The sequence below is a fragment of the Prionailurus viverrinus genome, chromosome A2, assembly GCF_022837055.1.
Source record: "Prionailurus viverrinus isolate Anna chromosome A2, UM_Priviv_1.0, whole genome shotgun sequence".
Lineage (NCBI taxonomy): Eukaryota > Metazoa > Chordata > Mammalia > Carnivora > Felidae > Prionailurus > Prionailurus viverrinus.
The window spans coordinates 155,114,582-155,136,258 of NC_062562.1; the positions used below are offsets into that span (position 1 = coordinate 155,114,582).

General features: G+C 43.9%; 1 protein-coding gene across 2 annotated transcripts in view; it reads left to right on the plus strand.

Moving 5' to 3' along the window:
• Positions 1-21,677, plus strand: part of TBXAS1 (thromboxane A synthase 1) — a 154,963-nt gene that overhangs the window by 57,629 nt on the left and 75,657 nt on the right. For both annotated transcript variants that reach the window (XM_047844646.1, XM_047844649.1), the window contains exon 4: positions 11,646-11,742. In XM_047844646.1, the coding sequence (XP_047700602.1) occupies positions 11,646-11,742 (97 nt within the window). The remainder of the gene's footprint in view (positions 1-11,645; positions 11,743-21,677) is intronic.

Sequence of the window (21,677 nt, forward strand, 5' to 3'; positions counted from 1 at the left end):
ATGGGGCCTGGAGATAACTGCGAATTTGGGGAACCACAGATAACCTTTTTCATAGCAACTGTATGTGGCTGTGGTTCCCAAACCATGTGCTAAGGCAACCCAGGGTGCCACAGTGAATTTATAGGGGCTTCCTGGGATATTTTAATATTCATGGGGAACACAGTGACATCTGTTGGTCACTGTGAGAAGCACCTTCAATTTATGTGTATTCCTTTTTCCAAAGTCCACTGTTAGAATACAAATAATCATTGAGTTGTTTGGAGGTAATTTGCTTAAAAATGAGACTCTTGGGTACTTCCTTTGGCCTTGGGGGACTATGAAAAGCTACTGCTATGAGTCCCTAAGGGTGCCATGAATTGAGAAGGTTTGGCAACCTTGGTGGAAGGGGAACAGGGCAGGGAGAGAGGTTACGAGCTCCTGCAGGGAGCCCTCATGACAGGCCCAGAAGCTTAGACTTGTTACTTCAAACAATGGAGAAACATTAGAAGTTTATCAGGTGTGGGACAACATAGTCAGCGTCTATTTTCAAAGGTAGTTTTGGCCTTGAGGGGGGAGTTGGTTTGGAGGCACAGCCAACTGGGGGCTACTGCAGAGGTCCTAGTAAGAAAGACGGCGCCTCAACCTCGCAGCATTAGAGGTTGGGACTAATACACACGCTCTGTTAACATTACGGAACTCCTACGGCTTGCCCAAAACTGTAGTCTCAGTGTTAGACACCAAAGAGAAAAAAAGGTAAGATCTCTTTGTTTAAAGCACTCACAATCAAGTGGAAAGACAGCCAAAAAAAAAAAAAAAAACCCATCTCACTACAATTAGTGGAGAACCACTAGCGGTTCACCAGGCAGGAAACTGAGAAGGAGTGCTGTTCCAGGAAAGCAGGGAACAGCATGTGCAAAGGTGTGGAGGTGAGAGATGATGGAGGGTTTCAGTGAATCGGGATTATCAGTAGCGGATCTTGGGGTTATGGGGAATATGGAGGGACAAGGCGGAAGAACAAGGCAGGGGCCAGATTGTGAGAGCTGAAGACTCCCAAAGCCCTTGATGATGACCAACCATTGAAGGGTTTTCAGTAAAGGACTGGTACAACTGGATTTGCGGTTTACAAAGTCCTAGATGGATAACTGAGTCAGAGCCATGTGTAGATGAGCAGCAGGTGGGGAGATAAGCCAGAATGATGGAGACGTAAGTCTCTGAGTGGGAGATCCAAAGTCCAGCCAGGAAGTGAGAGACCAGAGACTCTACCAGTAGGAAAAGGGCAGGAGGAAGGAGCTGAGCAGGCCCCAGACCCCGCTGAAGAGGGGCAGGGCTGATAAAGGGCCAATTCAGGCCATAGGCTTTGTTGGGTCTGAGGTCAGGGTCAGCCCCAAGGCGTGAGCACCCTGAGGCTTTCCGGCGCAGGTGACCCACTCCTTGCTCCCAGTGATTCCAGACTCCATGGGCCTGTGACTCTGTCACCACTCCTCTAGAAAAGTATCCCTGGCAGCTTGAGTCTGCTCTGCCTCTGCTAACACAGGCCTCCTCAGCTCTAATGACAGACCGATAGCAAGATGCCTCAGTGAGCTGAGCAGGGACAGACCTCCAGGACTCCTAGGGCCATTCTTCCTTCTAGCACTGTGCCAGCTGCCCCGCCCAGGGGAGCCCCTAGGAAAGCCAAATGCCCTAGTACTCCTGGACCTCTACTTAGCCTTTCTAAGAACTTTCTGGAAGTTGAGAGTCTGAGACTCTCACAACTGTGCCTGCCCGGAGTCTAGGCCCCCTCTCTGCACTGAGCTCCCTCCACTTCCAGACCAGAGGTCAGACTTAAGGCCAGGACAGCAGTTATCCTTTGAGCATCCTCAATCTGCTGGGAAATCACACTGTCACCAAGGCAAGGATTTATCAGAGGCTTGATGTTTAGCAGCTGCCAGAGTCACTGAAGGCCTTCATCCGTTCTTCAGTCTCTACCTGGAAACCAGGAATCTCTGGTGGAGCATTCAGATTCCTTCTGAGGACTTTGGGGGGAGGGAGGTCAGCAAGTCACCTGATCTCCCCAGGGGCAGCTCCCATCCAGCCTCTTCAGCTTCTACAAAGTGGCTCTAGCAGGGTGCGGCATGCCCTCTGGGACCCACAGGGGCCCTGTGCTTCTGATGGAGAGGTTATCATGACCAGCATTTACCTAAAATGTGGTATTGCAGACAAAGCATTCTCCTATTTCTCATCTGACCCTCATAACAGCCTCTTTCATTAAAGAAACTGGTGCAGGAAAGTTGCAGTTTACTCAAGGTGACACAGCTGTTAAATCACAGGGCAGGGCCTTGAACCCAAGCTCCAGCAGCTGCACCACTGCCGACCCCCCACCCTGACTCTTGAAAGACGCAGTGGGGCCGATCCAGTGAGAAACCCTTTTTTTTTTCCTTCTTTTTCTTAATACAAAAGTTACAGGCACTCATTATAAAATACTGGGATGTTAAAGAAATACACAATGACAAGTACAAGTCTCCCGTAATTTCCTGCTCCAGATACGTGCACTGTTAGCTAAGATATCTTCCTCTAGACTTTTCCCAGGGGCATTATTACCATGCCTTAGCATAGCACCTGACACAGAGTATGTGCTCAATAAATGCCTGTTGAATGAACAGTCAGGTAGACTATTGTTTATTTACACAACCACATGCACTATTTGACAATGTGCTCGTCTGTTCAGCTGTGTAACATGGCCATCCTTTCGTGTTGGTTCCCGTAGCTGCCACTGATGACCAGCCCTGATAGCTAGGTCACCCCTGACAGGGGCAAGCCTTCTGGAACAGGGCCAGGCAACCCATGGGCTCATACCAGCTGTCTACCCTGCCTCGGGTCCCAGAAGACAATTGTCACCTATTTCGATTGAACTGACTGGTCAGTTAAAAAAGAAGAAGAACAACAACAACAACACAGAAATCTGATAATTAAACAAGTCAGACAAGTGGGTCTTCTTGTTCACACAACACGTCACTGATTTGCCCAAATATTCTCTTCCAGCAGGTGCTTTGTAGTTCAATAAGCAAATTCTTATGTGCATAAATAAATATAAATTAATATAATTGGCTAAGAACTTTTACCAAGAGGTGAAGCAAGCAGTTACCTTGGTAATTGGGCTGGAGAAGGGGTCCTGGTCCATGAAGCAAGAAGCCGCCCTGAGTTTCCTCCTTTACAAGACAGTGGCGGCACAGCTGGCTTCTGGCTGCTTCCTCTTGCACACCTGCTCAGCACTGGAGCCACACCACACCGGGGCGTCGGCCTGGGAGAAGGGTGTCTGTTGGAACAGATGGCAGCACAGGCAGTGGTGAGGGGCTCGGGCTTCCACAGCTGTCGGGCTCGGATCAAGTCCTCCCCTTGGGCAACTTCTCTAGGTCTCAGTTTCCTATTCTGAAAAGTGGGTATAATAACTACCCCATCCATTTTCTATGAGGATTAAACGAGTTAATACAGCAAGGTGCTTAGAACGAGGCCTGGCAGGTAGTAAGCACTCAATAAAGGCCAATAGCTGCGGTCAGCTTCAGGGTTCTGAGGAGGGTCCTCAACCCATACAAATACTACTAACTGATTTTGCTGACATAGGGAGTTCCTTCACACACTATATACAGAGGAGACTTAAAATTCAAAGACCATGATGGAATTTCCTTGTCAATTCATGGGAATTATAGGATTGAAGGCCACACCAGACTGCAGAGATTGTCTTGTTTTACTTCCATATTTCAGAGGCGAGGACGCTGAGGGACAGGGTGTTTGCAGAGTTCACCTGCAGTGTTTGTCTGAATGAGTTACAGCACTGGATGATCCCAGATCTAGCCTCCCGGGCTCCCATGCCTATTACTTTCCAGTATGTCACCCCATCTCAGGAAGCACTAAGACGCCCCCATACCGTCACACCAATGTACAAAGCTGAGATCAAGCCCTCTTGGGGAAGTACATTTTGAGAGGCAGGATGGCATCGGGTATTCACAAAGTTGAGAAGGAAAGGGGGCGCCATATGAGTTAGGACTTCTGGATTACAAATGATGGAAACCCAACTCAAATGAACTTAAGTACAAAAGCTAACCTAAGCTTAGAGGATCCAGGAAGACCGCAGCAGGTGGAGACTTGAATTGGACTTAGTACTCCCTCAACACCCTGTTTGTCTTAATCTCTGCCCATCCCTGTTAGCTCCTTCTGCAGACAGTTCCTACCATGTAGTAGAAAGATGGTCACCAACAGCCCTGTATTCATTCATCCCCAGTTCAGCAGCTCCAGGAGAAAGACCAAGTTTCCCCCCTGCAGCCTCCATATATACATCCAATGAAGGATTCCAACTGGCCCTCATTGGGTCATGTGTCCACCCCAAGACCAGTCACTGTTGCCAGGGAGATGAGATACTGGGCATCCCTGGGTTGTGAGTCCAAGTCCATGACCAGATCCTGGGGATGGACTTGGTGGGTGGAATGGAAAGGTGCTATAATCAACAGCTCCTCCAGTACTGCATGGAATGGGGAGGGTGCTTCCCAGTGGAGGGCTGGGTAGACTGGAACACCAAAACCTTCCCAGGCATCCAAAAGGAAAGCCTGAAAAACAATCTTCATTACATGTTTCTCTGTTCAAAATGTTTCTAGGAGCTCCTCAAACTATAGATGAGTGTTTGTATAAATATAAATTCACAAGATTACACAATTTACATGTAAAATGGGGCCAGTTTTCTCATGAGGTTCATAAACCAGCTCTGAAGCAATTCTAAAGGAATTGTGACAAAATTGTTTTTAGCATTAGCAATATTACTAGAAAAAAGCACAAAGACTCCCAAGGTGCCCGCTTGGAAGGACAACTTCCATTTGAACGTGGAAGTATTATTTTGTTTTTTTGAAAAATCCAGATTACATGTAAAATTATTTCAGCAATAACTAAATCGACACAAATGTATCACCAAAATATGTGTGCACCCCAGTGTAAATGCATGTGTTTTAGATCTAAGAACATAAGGAAATGAATGTGAACTCGGGTTAAATATGGAACAGGGCTTTGAACTTGGGGTTTGTGGGTGGCCAACCTGGTTACCGTCGGTCACATCAGGATTCCCTGGGGAGCTTGTTAGAAAATAAAGGGGACTGGGTTCCACCCCAGAGATTCTGGTCAGGTAGGTTTGGGTGGAGCCAGGCTGTATTTTCTGAGTGTTTAACAGACAGTTTTGACCAGCCACTGTGGCTGAAAATCACTCCCTTCAGACAGTATTTCTCAGATTATGGAAGTTGTCTTCTGGTACCAGAATCTGGAGAGCCTATTAAAATGCAGATTCTTGGAGCGCCTGGGTGGCTCAGTTGGCTAAGCGTCCGACTTCAGCTCAGGTCACGATCTCATGGTTTGTGGGTTCGAGCCCCTCATCGGGCTCTGTGCTGACAGCTAAGCCTAGAGCCTGCTTTGGATTCTGGGTCACCTTCTCTCTCTACCCTTCTCCCACTCATGCTCTATCTCTGTCTTTCAAAAATAAAATAAACATAAAAAAAATTTAATGCAGATTCTTGGCCCCACCCAGGCCTAGTAGATCTGACTTGGTGAGGATCAGAATTGTTCATTAAGCTCCCAGGTGACTTAAAACATTTTTTGTTTTGAGATAATTAGATAGATTAGATTTAGATAATTTTCTAATTATTTTCTAATAATTTTCTAATAATTATCTAATTAGATAAATTAGATAGATTTACAGGAAGTTGCAAAAAAAATCCATACAGAGAGGTCCTGGGTACCTTTTACCCAGTCTCCCCCAGTAATGACCTCTTACGTAACTACATTAGCAAACCGGGAAAATGACAATGGTACAACCCATAGTGCTTATTCAGATTTTATCAGCTTTACACACATTTGATCACACGCGCACACGTGTGTGTGTGTGTGTGTAGTTTTATGTAATTCTGTCAGATATGTAACCACTACCACAGCCAAGATACACAACTGTCCCATCACCAGAAGGCTCTCTAGTGCCCCCACCATTAGAGCCACCCCAACCCATTACCACTCACTTCCCTAACCTCTGGCAACTAGTAATTTCTTCTCCTTCTCTACAATTTTGTTATTTCAAAAATGTTATACAGAGTCATGTGTCACCTCTTTAGATTGGCTTTTCTCACTCACATAATTCCCTTGTGATCCAGTTAAATCATTGCATGTATCAATAGTTTGAGGGGTTTTTTATTGCCACATAATATTCCATTATATGGATGGATCGCCGTTTGTTTAACCTTCCATCTTTTGAAGAACATTTGTGTTGTTTCCATTTTTTGTCTATTACCAAAAAAAAGCTGCCATGAACATTCATGAACATGTTTTAGTGTGAACATAAATTTTCATTTATCTGGGATAAATGCCCAGGAGTGCTCTTGCTGGGTTATATGGTAAGTTTTCCCTAGTTTTACAGGAAGCTCCCAAAATGGGACTCCTGGGTGGCCCAGTTGGTTAAGTGTCTGACTCTCAATCTCAGCTCAGGCCTTGATCTTAGGGTCATGAGTTCAAGCCCTGTGTTGGGTTCCACGCCGGCTGTGAAACTCATTTTTAAAAAAAAGAAAGAAACTTCCAAACTATTTTCCAAAATGGCTGTATCATTTTACATTCAGATGTAATTCATGAATGATCTGGTTTCTCCAAATGCTCATCAACATTTGATGTTATTATTATTTTCTATTTTAGCCATTCTGATAGATGCATATCAATATCTCATTATGATTTTAATTTGCATTTCCCTCATGGACAATGAGATTGAGCATGTTTTCATGTGTGTCGTTGGCATCTGTATTATTCTCCTTGGTCAAATATCTGTTCCTGTCTTTTTGCCCATTTTTTATTGGACTGTTTGTGTTTTAACTATTGAGTTTTAAGAGTCCTTCATAGATTCTAGATGCAAGTCCTTTGTCAGATATATGGTTTGCAAATATTTTCTTCTAGTCTGTTGACTGTTTTTTCATTTTGATAGGGTTTTCAGAGAGCAAAAAAATTTATTTTGAAGTTAAATTGATCAATTTTTGTCATTTACGGATTATACTTTTGGTGTCAAGGCTAAGTACCCTTTGTTTGGTCCTAGATCCCAAAGGTTTTTTTTCTACAAGTTTCATGTTTTACATTTAAGTCTGTAATCCACTGTGAGTTAATTTTTGTAGAAAGGGTGAGGCTCAGTTTTTTGCCACTACATAATCAACAGCTCCAGCACTTGTTAAAAGGCTATCCTTCCTCCATTGAATTGCTTTTGTATTTTTGTCAAAAATCAGTGGAGAATATTTGTGTGGGTCTATTTCTGGGTTCTTTATTTCTGGGTTATCTCTGGGTTCTGCTCCACTTATCTATGTCTATTTTTCTGCCAATACCACACATTCTTGACTAGTGTAGCCAAGACTTAGAATCTGGTAGACTGATTCCTCCCCTTTCACTTTTTTTTTTTTCAAAATGAATTTAGTTATTCTAAGTCCTTTGCTTTCCATATAAATTTTAGAAAAAGGTTGTCTATGCCTACAAAAATGTTTGCTGTGCTTTTGATAGGAATTGCACTGAACCCATGGATCAGTTTTGAGAGAACTGACATCTTTACAGTGTGGAGTCTTCCAATCCATGAACATACTGACTTTTTTAAAAATATTGAAACAGTCATGTATACCTATAATAAAGACCACTTAGTTGTGGTTTGTAATTTCTATACATTGCAAGTTTCAATTTGCTGATATTTGGTTGAAGATTTTAGTATCCAAATTTATGAGAAATACTGATCTACAGTTTTCTTTTTCTGTACTGCCTTTTTCTGGCTTTGGTATCAGAGTTATACTTGTTTCATAAATTGAGTTGGGAACTGTTCTTTCATTTTTTATTTTCTAGAATAGTGTGAAATTATTAATTATTCTTTAAATGGTAGAATGTTCCATTGAAACAATCTGAGCTGGGAGAGGTCTTTTCCAAGAAATTTAAAATTATGGATTCAATTTCTTTTATGGTTATAGGATTATTCACATTGTTTATTCAATCTTGAATGATTTTTAGTAGTTTGTGCTTCTCAAGGAATTGGTTCACTTCTTCTAAGTTGTCAAATTTATTAGCGTAAAGCTATATCATCCCTTACTATTTTAATGGCTGCAGAATCTGTAGTGATACCCTGTTTCATTCTTGATATTAGTGATTTGTATCTCGTCTCTTTTTATCTTTATTAATCTTGCTAGATGTTTATTAATTTTACTGATTTTTTTCCAAGAGCCAATTTTTTGTTTCATTAATTTTTGTTTTCAATTCCATTCGTTTTTTCTCTTTATTATTTCCTTCCTTCTATTTGATTTAGGGTTTTTTGCCCTTCTTTCTTCTAGTTGCTTGAGGTAGGTACTTAGATTATTCATTTAAGAGTTTTTCTTCTTTTGGGGGTGCCTAGGTGGCTCAGTTGGCTAAGTGTCCCAGGGTCTTGAGATTGAGCCCCAGATCGGGCTCCATGCTGAGCATGGAGCCTGCTTAAGATTCTCTCCTGATCTCTCTCTCTCTCTCTCCCCCCTCCCTCTCTCCCTCTGCCCCTCTCCCCTACTTGCTCTCTAAAAAAGAAAAAAGAAAGATTTTTCTTCTTTTCTAAGATAGCACTTAATGCTACAAATTTCTGTCTCAAAATTACTTTAGCTACCACCACAAATCCCAGTTTGTTATCTGATTATTATACTTATAATAATGTGTTTGTTTTTTATTCTTCTATTCCTTGTTTCACTTGTATTTCCTTCTAGTAGGTTACTTGAACATTTTCTAGAATTCCTCTATGACACTAAAAATTTTTTTGTGTGTATCACTTTGTATAGTTTTATTAGTGGTTGCATAAATATACATATGTAATTTATCACAGTCTACTGGTATAGATGCTTTACCACTTTGAGTGATATGAAGAAACTTTACTTCCATTTTGGTTCCCTTATCTTCCTTACTTTTTTAAAATAATAAATAAATGTTTATTTATCTTTGAAAGAGAGGTAGAGACAGAGTGTGAGCAGGGGAGGAGCAGAGAGAGAGGAATCCGAAGCAGGCTCCAGGCTCCGAGCTGTTAGCACAGAACCCAACAAGGGGCTCAAACTCATGAACCACAAGATCATGACCTGAGCCGAGGTTGGACACTTAAATTACTGAGCCACCCAGGCACCCCTACCTTCCTTATTTCTTAACTACAATTATCTCAAGCACAATCTCTTTTTTATTAATGTTTATTGATTGATTGAAAGAGAGAGAAAGAGAACACACATGGGGGAGAGGGAGGGGCAGAGAGAGAGAAGAAGAGAGAGAATCCCAAGCAGGATCCGCACTGGCAGTTGAGAGCCTGATGTGGGTCTCGATCTCATGAACCATGAGATCATGAACTGAGCTGAAATCAAGAGTTGGATGCTTAGCCAACCGAGCCACCCAGGCATCCCCTTAGGCACTATCTCTAAGTATATTAAACCCCACATCAGATGGTGTTATCATTTTTGGTTCAGTCATCAAGTATGATTTAAGAAACTCATGAGAAGGCTAGTCTATTATTTTTTAGGTATTCTAGGTTAGTCTTACCTTTCTGAAGTTTCAAGCTATCTTCTGTTATTATTTCTCTTCTGTTTGCAGAATTTTCTTTAGCCATTCTTTAAGGGTAGATCTGCTAGTGACAGGTTCTATTAGTGTTCTTTCAACTGACAATGCCATTGTTTCTTCTTCTTCCCTGAAGTATATTTTCTCCAGGTATAGGACTCATGATTGACAGCCCTATTCTTTCAGCATTTGAAAAATACACCACTTCCTTCTGGCCTCCACGGTTTCTGATGAGAAATCTGCCATCCTTCAAATTAGTGTTCCCTACAAATAATCCATCCCTTTTCCCTAGCTGCTTTCAAGATTTTTCTGTTCTTAATTTTTGAAAGTTTAATTATAATGTCTTGGCATGGATTTCTTTGGGTTCCTCCTAGGGCTTCACTCAGCTTCTTGAATCTGTAAGTTTATGTCTTTTGCCAAAAGGGAGAAACTCTCAGCAGTTATTTCTTCAAACCCAGGTGACTTATAAGCACATTTTATATTTGAGAAGCTTTGCTCTAGAGTGGGTTTCAGGGGTTAAAGAACCCCTCAAATTGCATACAAGATGCTGTGAATGTCCATGTTTCTTAGGAGAATGTCTGCAGCTTTCACTGGATTCTCAAGAGTCCATGACACTTGCCATAAATTTTACAAAAGGATTTGTTTATAGTCATATTGAGTAAATTTTGGTCTTCTTGGTTAAAAACAAGAAAATCTAGTTAGTATCATTTCTTTCCTTCTGTCACATCTGTTGAATTCCCACATCTCCAAGATTTTCCCAAAAATTTTGGAAAATATGATCCCTTAGGTGAATATTTTCTGAGTGCCTAATATATGCCAGCCAATTTTTATTTCATTTCCCCCCTAATCAGTGAGAAAAGGAAGAGTTAACAAAAATTAAAGCCATTTTTAGCTTATGAAAAGTTCCCAGCAACTAATAATTCAGAGTAAATTTTGCGGCTTTCATACCTTATGACTTTACCCTTTAAAATCTATCCCTTACTACTCTGAGCTGGATAGGACAGTGATCAAATTACATCCTGAACATATAACTTCATAGACTAAAAACACGGCATTATGCAGTGGACTCATTTATCATTGGGTTCACTTGGGTCCACTTCATACATTTGGTAGCCAAGTGCTCATAGTTTCCCCAAGCAGACTTGCCCCTGGACAGTTGCACAAGCAGGTTCCTCTGCCTGGTACACACTCACCCCTTTGCCACCCACTTTCCAGAACTAACTTCTGCTTCTCTTTTGGAACTCAGTTTGAGAAGCACCACCCCTGAGAAGCCTTTATTCTCTTCCAAGCACTGAGGCAGGTGTGCCTCCAATGTGACCCCTGCTTGCCAGAGGTCACACTGTGTGCTGATGACCTAACTTTCACTCCCACTAGACTGTGTGACCCTTGAAAGCTGGGACTGGGTCTTAGTTGCTGTTGTGCCCCCAGAACTTAAATTAATGTAACCAGACATGTACTCAAGTGTTGCTTCCACTTAGAGTTCACTACCACCAGCTGTCTGGCTGATCCTTTCCTCCCTTTCTTCATTAATGTCAGAAGTATCTGTTGAACTCCTTCATGTACAGGTGTGGCAACCAGATGTTCAGCCCTTTATCAGCAGGTTTAATCTTCCCTGAATTTCCACAGCATTTATTAATTCACTTTAGACTTTTTCCAAGGATCAGTATATAAAAGTTTTGGCCTTCTTTGGCTAGAATACCTGTCTCCCCATTTGGGGGCAATATGGACAACACTGATCTCTGCCATTTTTACTTCCTTCTGGATCTTATAAATGCCCTAATTTTATGTTCCCATTTACAGATCTGTATTTTCTATCAGGCTATGAGCTCCTTGGGGGGCAAGGACTCTGTCTTATTTATCCCACAGTCTCTAAGGACTGGTGCATGGTGGGATTCCAGAAACATTTGTGGAATGAAATGAGATGTTAGATCATCACACTATACTATTCCTTATAATCAGCACATGCACTTCCTTATCTTCTCCACATCTTTACTTCCTATTTGTCTTTTATCTTCCATTCTAAGCCACTGTGAACTCTTTTGGGAAAGGAGAAATGGGTAGATTAATACAACACATTTTAAAGTAATTTTTTTACTCCCTAGGTACTATCTTGGTCGCCGGATGTTTATTGTTATCTCTGATCCAGACATGATCGAGCAGGTGTTGGTTGAGAACTTCCATAACTTTACCAACAGAATGGTATGTGGTTTTCTTTCTGCATATGGATGAATGGAGAATCATTCTAGGATTCAACGACTGTGCATCACATCTAACAGGGATGTGATTGGGCCTCTTATCGCACTTAAATCAGTTAGACTCAAAACAGCTCTCCGATGAATTCCAGTTTTCAAAAGAGACATACAGAACTGGTACAAAAGAATGGCATTTGCATTTAAGAAATGCTTCCAGAAAGCTACAGCCCAAGAGAAGTTCTGGTTAATAAAAATGCTAAAACCAGAAGGGTTTTTTTTTTTTTTTTAAGCTTTGCTCAGAGCTAGAGGAATCCAGAGGGCACAGGTCAAGTGACTGAGGAAGACAGAGTAAGGTTAATAAATATCAGAGGCAAAGCAAAATTTCAAGCCTCTTGTGCTTACACCTTTCCCAGAGCATATAAAAGTCATAAGGCTGGAAAGGGGAGACAAGCAACATTATAAGGGAAATTTGTCCCCTCATAGCAGGAGAAGCCTTGTAAGAGGGTTCCCTGGTATCAGTTCAACCCAATCCACTAAAGAACGCACACATTCCATCTTTTTTAGAAAGCATATATCCTACTTTTTATCTTTGTTGAGAATTCCCAAAGAATGAAAGAAGTGACGAGGGTGGCAGAGGTCAGTGTTGTCCCTATTTTCCAAAGATGGGGATATAAGAGTTCTAGCAGAGACCAAGAAACTTTATGTTGATTCTTGGAAATATTGTCAAGTGAATTGATAAATACTTGCTTGTGAGAATTCAGAGGCTCACGATCTTTTTTTTTGGGGGGGGGGGCAAATTAAACTCATCTTCCATTCTTACAGGAATAGTAGGTACTGTGTTCACTGTTGGTTATTTGGCAAACTTCTGCACACCCACTGTATTCCAGGCACTGTCTAGGTTCTGATTATAAACAGACAGAAGATCTATTCTTGCCCTGAAGGAGCTCATAGTCTAGTGCCAATGGCAGACAGGCAAAGAGACTAGTACAATCTTGTATGGTAAGCGCCACTGTAGTGGGAACCTCTGTGCCATCCAGGATGGGGGAAGAGCCTTAAAGATAGTAGCATAGCTCCCTGTGTTCTGTGCTGGTGGAGCCGCCCAGAGTGGTTTTTTCTCATTAAATTTCATGAGAACTTATGAGTTTGGTACAACTATCATCTCTCTTTTTCAGACAAGGAAACCAAGACCCAGAGGGGTTAAGTGACAATCCTGGTCACATGCCTAACAGGAACAGGGATTCATATGCCACCTCCCAACTCAAGTCCTTACTGCCATCTCTATTAATAGTTGCCTTGGGTGACATTTCCAGATTGTTAAGGTTTCACTGAGTAGTTGGTTGCTCATCCCAAAACAGCTCATCTTCCAGCCCCAGAGTGCTGTGTCCAATTGCAGACACCATGTGGCCACTAGAAGGAGGTGACCGCCTGGCTTGCTAACGCCGTCACCTCAGGTGCATTTGAAGGGAATGCAGAAGTTTAACTGCTGCCTCTAGATGCTCCTCCCCAAATGGGATGTTGCCACCCTGCTGTGCAAAGTCCCTAAAGTTCTTCTGTGCTGCTGGGATCTTAGGAATGGAGTCTGACAGTTAAATTCAGCTGTAGAATGCTGCTGGGCCAGACTCAGTAAGGAGTGTTGATTAAAGAAGCAGGGGAAGGGGCCCCCGGGTGGCTCAGTCGGTTAAACTTCCAACTTCAGCTCAGTGATGATCTCCCAGTCCGTGAGTTCAAGCCCCTCATTGGGGTCTGTGCGGACAGCTCAGAGCCTGGAGCCTGCTTCAGATTCTGTGTCTCCCTCTCTTTGTCCCTCCTCCGCTTGTGCATATGCTCTCTTGCTCTCTCTCAAAAGTAAATAAACATTAAAAATTTAAAAAAAAAAAAAGGAAGAAGCAGGGGAAGCCAGTGAGTCACCGGACCCAGGCCCCCAAGCTGCATCCCATGCAGGTAAGGAAGACACTCATCGAGCCTGCCTGACCATCCCCCGCCCCCACCCAAGCAGGGATGTGCGATGTGGCAGCTGTGTGTCTCTGTATAGCTTCATGTGACACTCAGGATGTCACCAGGGCATGAAATCCCAGGAGCTGACCTGGAAGAGGGCTGTGCTCTCGCTGATGTGCCAGGGGCAGGCATATACCCAGCACACAAGTTCAAGCAGGGGGCACAAAATAAAGTTGCCTCAGCTTCGGCCAGTTTCTCTTCCAAACTCATGGTCTGTCCTCCCTTTTTCCATCCCCCAGATTAATTTTTGTCTACTTCCCAGACCAGGATCTGTGAAATATGGTTCCATTTTCCTTCTTCCACTCAACACAGTGCCCACGGAATGAGGTTCAAGCCCCCCAGGTGAGACTGAAGGGCCTCTGTAATTTGGATCCATTATGTAAGCTCCAACCTCACGTCTCCCTGCTTCCCAAGACAGGCTGTTGCTCCAGCTGGACCGACCCCTCCATTCTCTCTGTAAACTGCTCTAGAAAGTCCCGCCCCTGTGCCTTTGCTTGTGTTGAGGCACTTGCTAGAACCGGAGGTGGTGTAACAGTGGGTCTTGGGTTTACCAGCAATGTAAGCTGGAGTAAATCATTTAACCCCTTTAAGCCTCTCATTCTGTCTTTGGGAAATGAGGAGGTGATCTACCTACCTGGGCTGCTGTGAGGCTAAATGAGATCACACAGACATGCCCCACCTATGCAGGTGAGACAAGCACTTGGCATGCATTAGCTACCAAATCAATGGGAAGACCCTCCCCTTTCCCTACAGCCACTCAACCCTAGCTCTTCTTCCAGGCTCTCCTCAAATTCTGCCTCCTCCAAGAAGCCTCCCTGCTTCAATCCACATTTACCTTTCCCCTTGTCTGAATACTCACAGCATCTGTCATCAGCACCACATCATCACTGACCCCATTGTGCCTTCTGCTATTTACAGCTAAATGAAGGTGTGGCTTTCATGCTAACTCAACTCTTAGGTCCTTCAGGGAGTAATCCTTCTCTTTAACACCCCATGGCCCACATACATGAGGACTATTCAGTTCCAACTGAACTGAACCTTCATCACCGTAACATTGTCTCCAGAAGAACCAGGTATTACCTGAACCTGGAGATTCAATACACACTTCCTCTTCTAGATCATTCCTAAACATGTAAAAAGACCCATCAAAGATTATTAGATCTCTAGGAAACCCCAATGTTTATAGTTTTCCATCTGGGAATGTATTCACTTATCTTTAGCTTTGTTGATGGTCTTTAAGCCAATTCCATATTCATGATAAAACAATCCTTAGTGACTCAATTTTTTAAAAACCATCTTTAGAGTGGGATTTTCTCACAGGTTTTTGAAAGTCAAATTAAATTGGGTTCTGTGGTTCCCTCTTATCCATATGCTTATTTATCTGCTCAAAGAACTCAAGGAGATTAGTGAGGCATGCTTTCTTCATACCGACACCATGCTGCCTTCCCTCTAATAAGCCATGTTTACTTAAGTGTTCAGCAATTTGGCTTTTATTATACATTCATTCAGTAAACATTAAACGCTTACTCCATGCAAGCTTCTACCAAATGGTCCCTTGTGATACAGAAAATACCTCAGCATATTAGTTTGATCCATTAAGTGAGAAGGAACTTCGATAATGCACGCTTTCCTTTTTTGACTGTGACAGCCCATCTCTGCTCACAAATGTGGGCTTGACTTACGTGTGTCCCAGAAGAGCCTGGCGGAGAATGGCTGTGATGTGGGAAGCTGGGTCTGGCCCAAAGATTTGACTGATGGAGCGCACTGACTGGAGCTGGTGTGACATCACAGAGAACTCTCTGACACACATCAGCACGGAGCAATTATTTGAAGTCGGAATTGATGAATGAAATATTTTTTTTCTAACTCAAGAACATTGGGATGAAGAGACGATGAGTCAGACCCAGGGTGGCAGATCTCATATCAACGCTTTCCCACTCACATTGCTGGAGGTCCTCAGTTCTGGGCAGGGTCTCCACGGCATCTCGCCCGCTTTCCAGATGGAGTCCTCTGGCCCCTATCAGGGCACTAAGTGCTTCCTGAAGTGCCTTCATGATGGTACCACCACAGTTTACCATTAGACCCAAATCAATCTTCTTAGCATTTTTTTAATTAAAATTTTTTTTTAATGTTTGTTTATTTATTTATTTATTTTTGAGACAGAGAAAGACAGAGTGTAAACAGGGGAGGGGCAGAGAGAGAGAGAGAGAGAGAGAGAGAGACAGAATCCAAAGCAGGCTCCAGGCTCTGAGCTGTCAGCACAGGGCCCGACGTGGGGCTCAAACCCACAAGCTGTGAGATCACGACCTGAGCCGAAGTCAGATGCTTAACTTACTAAGCCACCCAGGCACCCCCTTCTTAGCATTTATGGAACCTCAGATGTCCCAGCACCTCAGGACCCAGCTTTTTTATTTAGATATCTTTAATTAGCTCTTCTTTGCTATCGGGTACTCCATGAAGCCATGCGCGCAGCTTTTATTTTTAAAGATCTGTGGGAAAATGGAGCTGGGTTCACATGACTGGGCAGAAATAGTCATAACCAGCAGGGGAACTTCTTATTCCTGGCCTCTCCTCAGAGCCTAGGGTTGGGGAAGCTGTAGGAAGGTTGATAAGACGTAGGGTGGTCTGTGGTCTATGTTACATCGGTCTAGTTGGATGCGGGCATGGAAACAACATGTTCAGTCACTAAACCTGCTGCCAGGAGCTCTGTGTTCTGGACCAAAATGGCAGCATGGTCCATGGGGTGGGCTGTAGGCTGCCCATCCCTAGTTCTACCCCCGGCATGTGGAGCAGAGGTGGTGGTATGTGTGTAGGGTGTGGGTACCAACCCTCACGTCCTCACAGGCAACACTGGGGGGCCCCCTGTCCAGCGTAGGTCCAGCCACAGCACTGACTCACTAGAGTCGCACCTATAGCCATGTAATGGATTTGGTGAGTGGTTTTATCCAGAACCATCAAGACCCAAGGGCCTGGCTGCCCCAGGTGCCGCCTCTCACCACATACAACATGGGAATCATAGGTTTTCCTTGGCACTGGCAAAGATTACTCAAGTTCTGAGGCAAATGAATCACTGAGAACCTTCTTACCCTGTGTATCTGCAGCAGCACCCCATTACAGAGAGTAACAGGGGTGTACTGCCTCGTTACAGAGCTCGTCAGCAAGCAAGCTCCATCCAGGGCTCCAGGTGGATTGGGCCACCTGTGCTGGGGCCAAGGGACCTGCCTGTTGGTTGGTGTCTGGTGAGGCGGGGGTGGGGGGAGCCCAGCCGGTTTGCATACAACTGTCCCCTACACCGGCAACCAGCACCTCTCCACTGACAGCTTTTGAAAACTTGCTCATCTAGAGTTTCTGATTCCCTTTCCCTTAAATAAAATGTTGAGTAAATGAAAACTTTCAGGTTTTCAAACGCAAGCGCTACGATTTACACCGAGAGAATGGTCTTTGCACACTTAGGGAAGCTCTCATCACTTCAGTCAAACCTGGAATGCTATTTTACCTTTGTGATTTTTTTAAGTTTTAATTTAAATTCCAGTTAGGTAACAGACAGGATAATATTGGTTTCAGGGGTAGGATATAGTGACTCAACACTTCCATAAGACACCCAGTGCTCATCCCAAGTGCCCTCCTCAATCCCCATCACCTGTTTCACCCATCACCCCCGCCCCCCACCTTCCCTCTGGTAACCATCAGTTTGTTCTCTACAGTTAAGAGCCTGTTTCTTGGTTTGTCTCTCTCATTTTTTCCCCTATGATCATTTGTTTTGTTTCTTAAATTCCACAGGTTAGGAAAGTCATATGGTATTTGTCTTTCTCTGACTTAATGCACTTAGTAGCCTTGTGTTTCTTGAGAAGGGTCAGGGTACATGATAGGTCCACAGATCTGAGCCAGGCAGACGTCCATACTTAAAACCCAGACTGCCGAAAGCCAGAAACAGATGTGTGCGATCTCATTTGCCTGAGCTCTATTTTGAGCGAGGACTCTCTGGTTTATATGACACACTGCGCTATGCACAGAAAACCCTCCAGCCTGAGCTGGGAGCGTCTCATCCTGGGATGGGCTATTCATGGTTAGTCCCCAAGTGACAGCCATGATGGGATGCCCACAACCTGTAAGCCTCCCCTTTCCCTCGCTTTCCCCATGTCTAGACATGGCTGGCCCTGAAAAAGCCAGGTTCAGAGAATTGCATTTGGTCTGTAAAACACACATAGCCTCACGTTTTCAACTTGGTAGGTAAGTGTGCACGTTAACATTTTTAAAGGCACGGAGTGCATCATGAAGCCTTAGGAGTGTAGGAATTGTGCTAAGTGGTATTGATTCGAATGCTCAAATGCTCTTCTCTCAGTGCCTTGCAGTTTTTTAAACTTCAACATCTCGCTGAAAATGATTTCATATTCCGTGTCTTACGAGGCCCTTGGTTCAGCAGGAAGCCATCTTTACAGATTTTTAAAAGGAGATAAGTAAAATCTTGTTCTTGTATTTATACCTTATTTCTTTAACTTTTATGGTGACAGATTCATCTAGAGATGAATCTCCTCTAGAATTTGGGGGAGAGAATAGTAAATAAGCCACAGAAGCAATGCTGGTGTCCCAGTGGTTGGATTCCTGAACATCTCAGGAAGTCAAGTCACTGTGCCTGTGAGTACTGACCCTCATGCTTCTCTGCTCAATCTCCTTTTAATGACACCCCATTTTCCCCCATTCTCCCTTTACTTCTAAGCCATAGCCCAGCAGCATGGTGAAAGGCACTTGGCTTAAAGAAATTAAATCAGAATCTGCATTTGCTGCCTTTAAATAGCTGAGTAACGTGGACCACTCCTGTCATTTCTCTGAACCCGTTTCCAGTCAAGTATGAGCATTAGACTAGCTAACCCCTGGGTCTCTCTGGTTCCCAGTTCAGGTGCAGTCAGCACCAGTGGGTAAACCATGGCATCCCACCAGCATCCCAGAGAGCCATCTTGAGCTTCATATGCAAGGGTCCCTTGGGCCCAAGGGAATTTTTCCTCCCAGCCAAGTGCGACAGGTGCTAGATCAGGGACACCCTGCCCCTCCTCAACTCTGCTTCTGGCAAGAAACTGCTAAGAGCTTTTGAAAGTTTTCCTCAGAAGATTTAACAAGGCCCCCTGACCCCTTCCCCAGTCAAGAAGAGCCTGAGCTGTGGGGCATGGGGCTAACAGAAGTGCAGTTCCAAACCTGTGGTTTCCTCCTCTTTGGCAGCCAACATGCTAAGAACTCTATATCAGGCAGGGCCACCAGAGTCTGTATCAGGACTTTGTCCAAATTAGAAGAGGTCCCCTTCCTTCCACTAGCAGATGCCAAGTTGGAACATGAAGCCTGAGCTGGGATGAGCCCCCACGTGCCCCCTAAGCCAGCCTCCTTCCTCAGAGGCCATGCTCTCAGACCACAGCGAGGGAGCATGGTGTTTCTCGGGACCATTTTCTACTGGCCAAGAGTGCATGGATGAAAACTGTCCAGTGGGGATGGAACACTTTTGCTATTTCAAAGCACCAGACAAGAAGCCCTGTTTGGTTGGAATCTTTGAACAGCCAGATCGCAATTGTCACACGTTGAAAGAACAGGTTTTCGGGATACAGAATTTGGGGTTATCCAGGTGAGAGCATTCTAGAGTTTTTGTTGATTAATATAATAAGAGGCAGTGCGACAGGTTTCACACATGCAGGTGAGGAGAGAGACAGGTGGTGCTGTGGAGTACCAGGTCTTCGGTACAAGGTTGTGTGAGAATCTGAAAGAAACTTTGCAGCCATGGGCCCGGAATCTTGTGATCATGGCATACTTTGATGTTAATATTTTTGCAGCCTATTTGACACACTTTTACACTAAACAGGTTGGCAGGACGAGCATCATGACCAGTGATTTATAACCATATCCTGTTCACCTGTTACCGGCAGCTCTGGGTGGCTGCTGGAGAACTGTTGTCTGCCTTGCCAAGGCATCATAGAGATCATGCAGACCTTAAGTCAATGTTCTCGCATGTTCCAGGACACAACTTTTTTTTTTTTTTTTGGCTATGGCTTCATATTCTTTTACACTTTTTGCATAATGACATGCGTACTTGGTTATGGCAAATGCACCATGGGCATTTTGCAGCCTTCTGGGAAGAGTGGGTGGTTCTCATGTGGCTCTATCAGGCCAGTTGAGAGGCACTGGTTTGGCCAACACTGATCACCCAATAAATGGTGAACACATGTGAACACAGAATGCCAAGATGTTGGTTTTCTTTCGTAACTTGGTCCTCCGGGTGATGGGATTCTTCAAAGTTTTCAAGTTTATGCTCAGCTGGTCTAATAAGAAGCTACACTCCCTTTTAAGAGATCTTAACTGAAAAGACAAACACATTCAGCTGAGGGAAACTTAGCAGGGGAGCCACGAGGCCGCTACTGATCTGTCACTGCCTGGCAGGGCAGTGTTTCCTCATTCCTGGAGAACCGCTCCCAAGATTAATGAAGTGGTGTGAAAAGCACTTTGTTAGCTGTAAGATCAGCAATATTGGTTGTAAACCACCCCATTCCCACCCTGCAAGTCAACTGTGAGCAACTCTGAGGGCAAGGATTCCATTCTTTGTCTTGATAGTCTCAATGCTAGCATAGTGCTTGGCACATAGTAGGAGCTTGATAAATGTTAGCGCTTGCTAACGCTGTGACCAATAGGACTTTAGTTGGCGGGGGTGGGGGGAGGATGACTCCCAGTTTGGGGTTTAGTAGGCTAAGTAGGCTTTTTGAACTTGTTTGACTGTGGCCTACAGTAAAAACATATTTTCACATCATGACACAGAATACACACACAAAACCACATTCTCTCTCTCTCTCTCTCTCTCTCTCTCTCTCTCACACACACACACACACACACACACACACCTATCTTGAAAACAACAAAATTCTTATCCTTACTTTGTGAAATGCTCCTCTGTATGTTCTACTGTGTTATATTCCTTGTGTCTCTTAGCTTTTCTTTTTTAAAATGCTGGTTGCCATCCACTCTGTTGATTTCATGGCTGGTTATTGCCTGCAGTCTGGCAACACCGGGCTGGAGAGTGAGTGGAGGTGCCTTCGCTGAGACTCAGGACACAGGGCTGGGTAGACAGCCCTAGATCTCTGGATTTTTCTTCCTGAGTCTTGTGTTCCCTTCCTATCTCCAGACTTACCAGTCCCGTACCTCATTCCTTTGGGGGAGAGCTCTCTGTACGGAGCTCTCAAGGCATCACTCAGTCAATCAAGTCAATTATTACGTGGAGACCAGGCTGGAGCAGGGGAGGGGAGTTAGTGTTTAATAGGCACAGAACATCTGTTGTGTAAGATGATCTGTTGTGTAAGCATTCTGTGGACAGGCAGCAGAGATGGTTGCACTGTGTGAATGTACTTAATGTTACAGAACTGTGTGCTTAAAAATGGTTACAACGGTAAGTTTTACATTATGTGTATTTTGCCACAATTGAAAAGTGTGTGTGTGTGTGTGTATGTGTGTGTGTGTGTGTGTGTGTGTGTGTGTGTAGGCAAACTAAAAATCAAAAAACAGCCTGCAGGGGCCCCCTGGAGATGAAGCCTCAGGGTTGGAACAATTCTTAAGCATCGTTTAGACCAATCCCCCCTTGACACTCAAGCCTCTTGTGCAGAATTTCTAAAAAATGGATTACGGTCACCAGCAATGGGGGCTCATCGCTCAAAACAGGTTATTTTATCTTGGAATAATTCTGACTTCTGACTGTTCAGAAGTGCTCCTTTAGAAAGTGAGCTGGAATTTCCCCCATCACTTCCAGTATGGAACCCACCTCCACCTCTCAAGGTCACCAAAAACCACCTAAATCTCCTCTTCCACATAATACGTATTTGATAAGTAGTTTTTCAGTGCATCCTAAGCACACTCTCTGATCTTCCAAGTCTTCTGTTTCCAACTACATGTTCCAAAATCTGTCAGACTGTCCCCTCACCATCC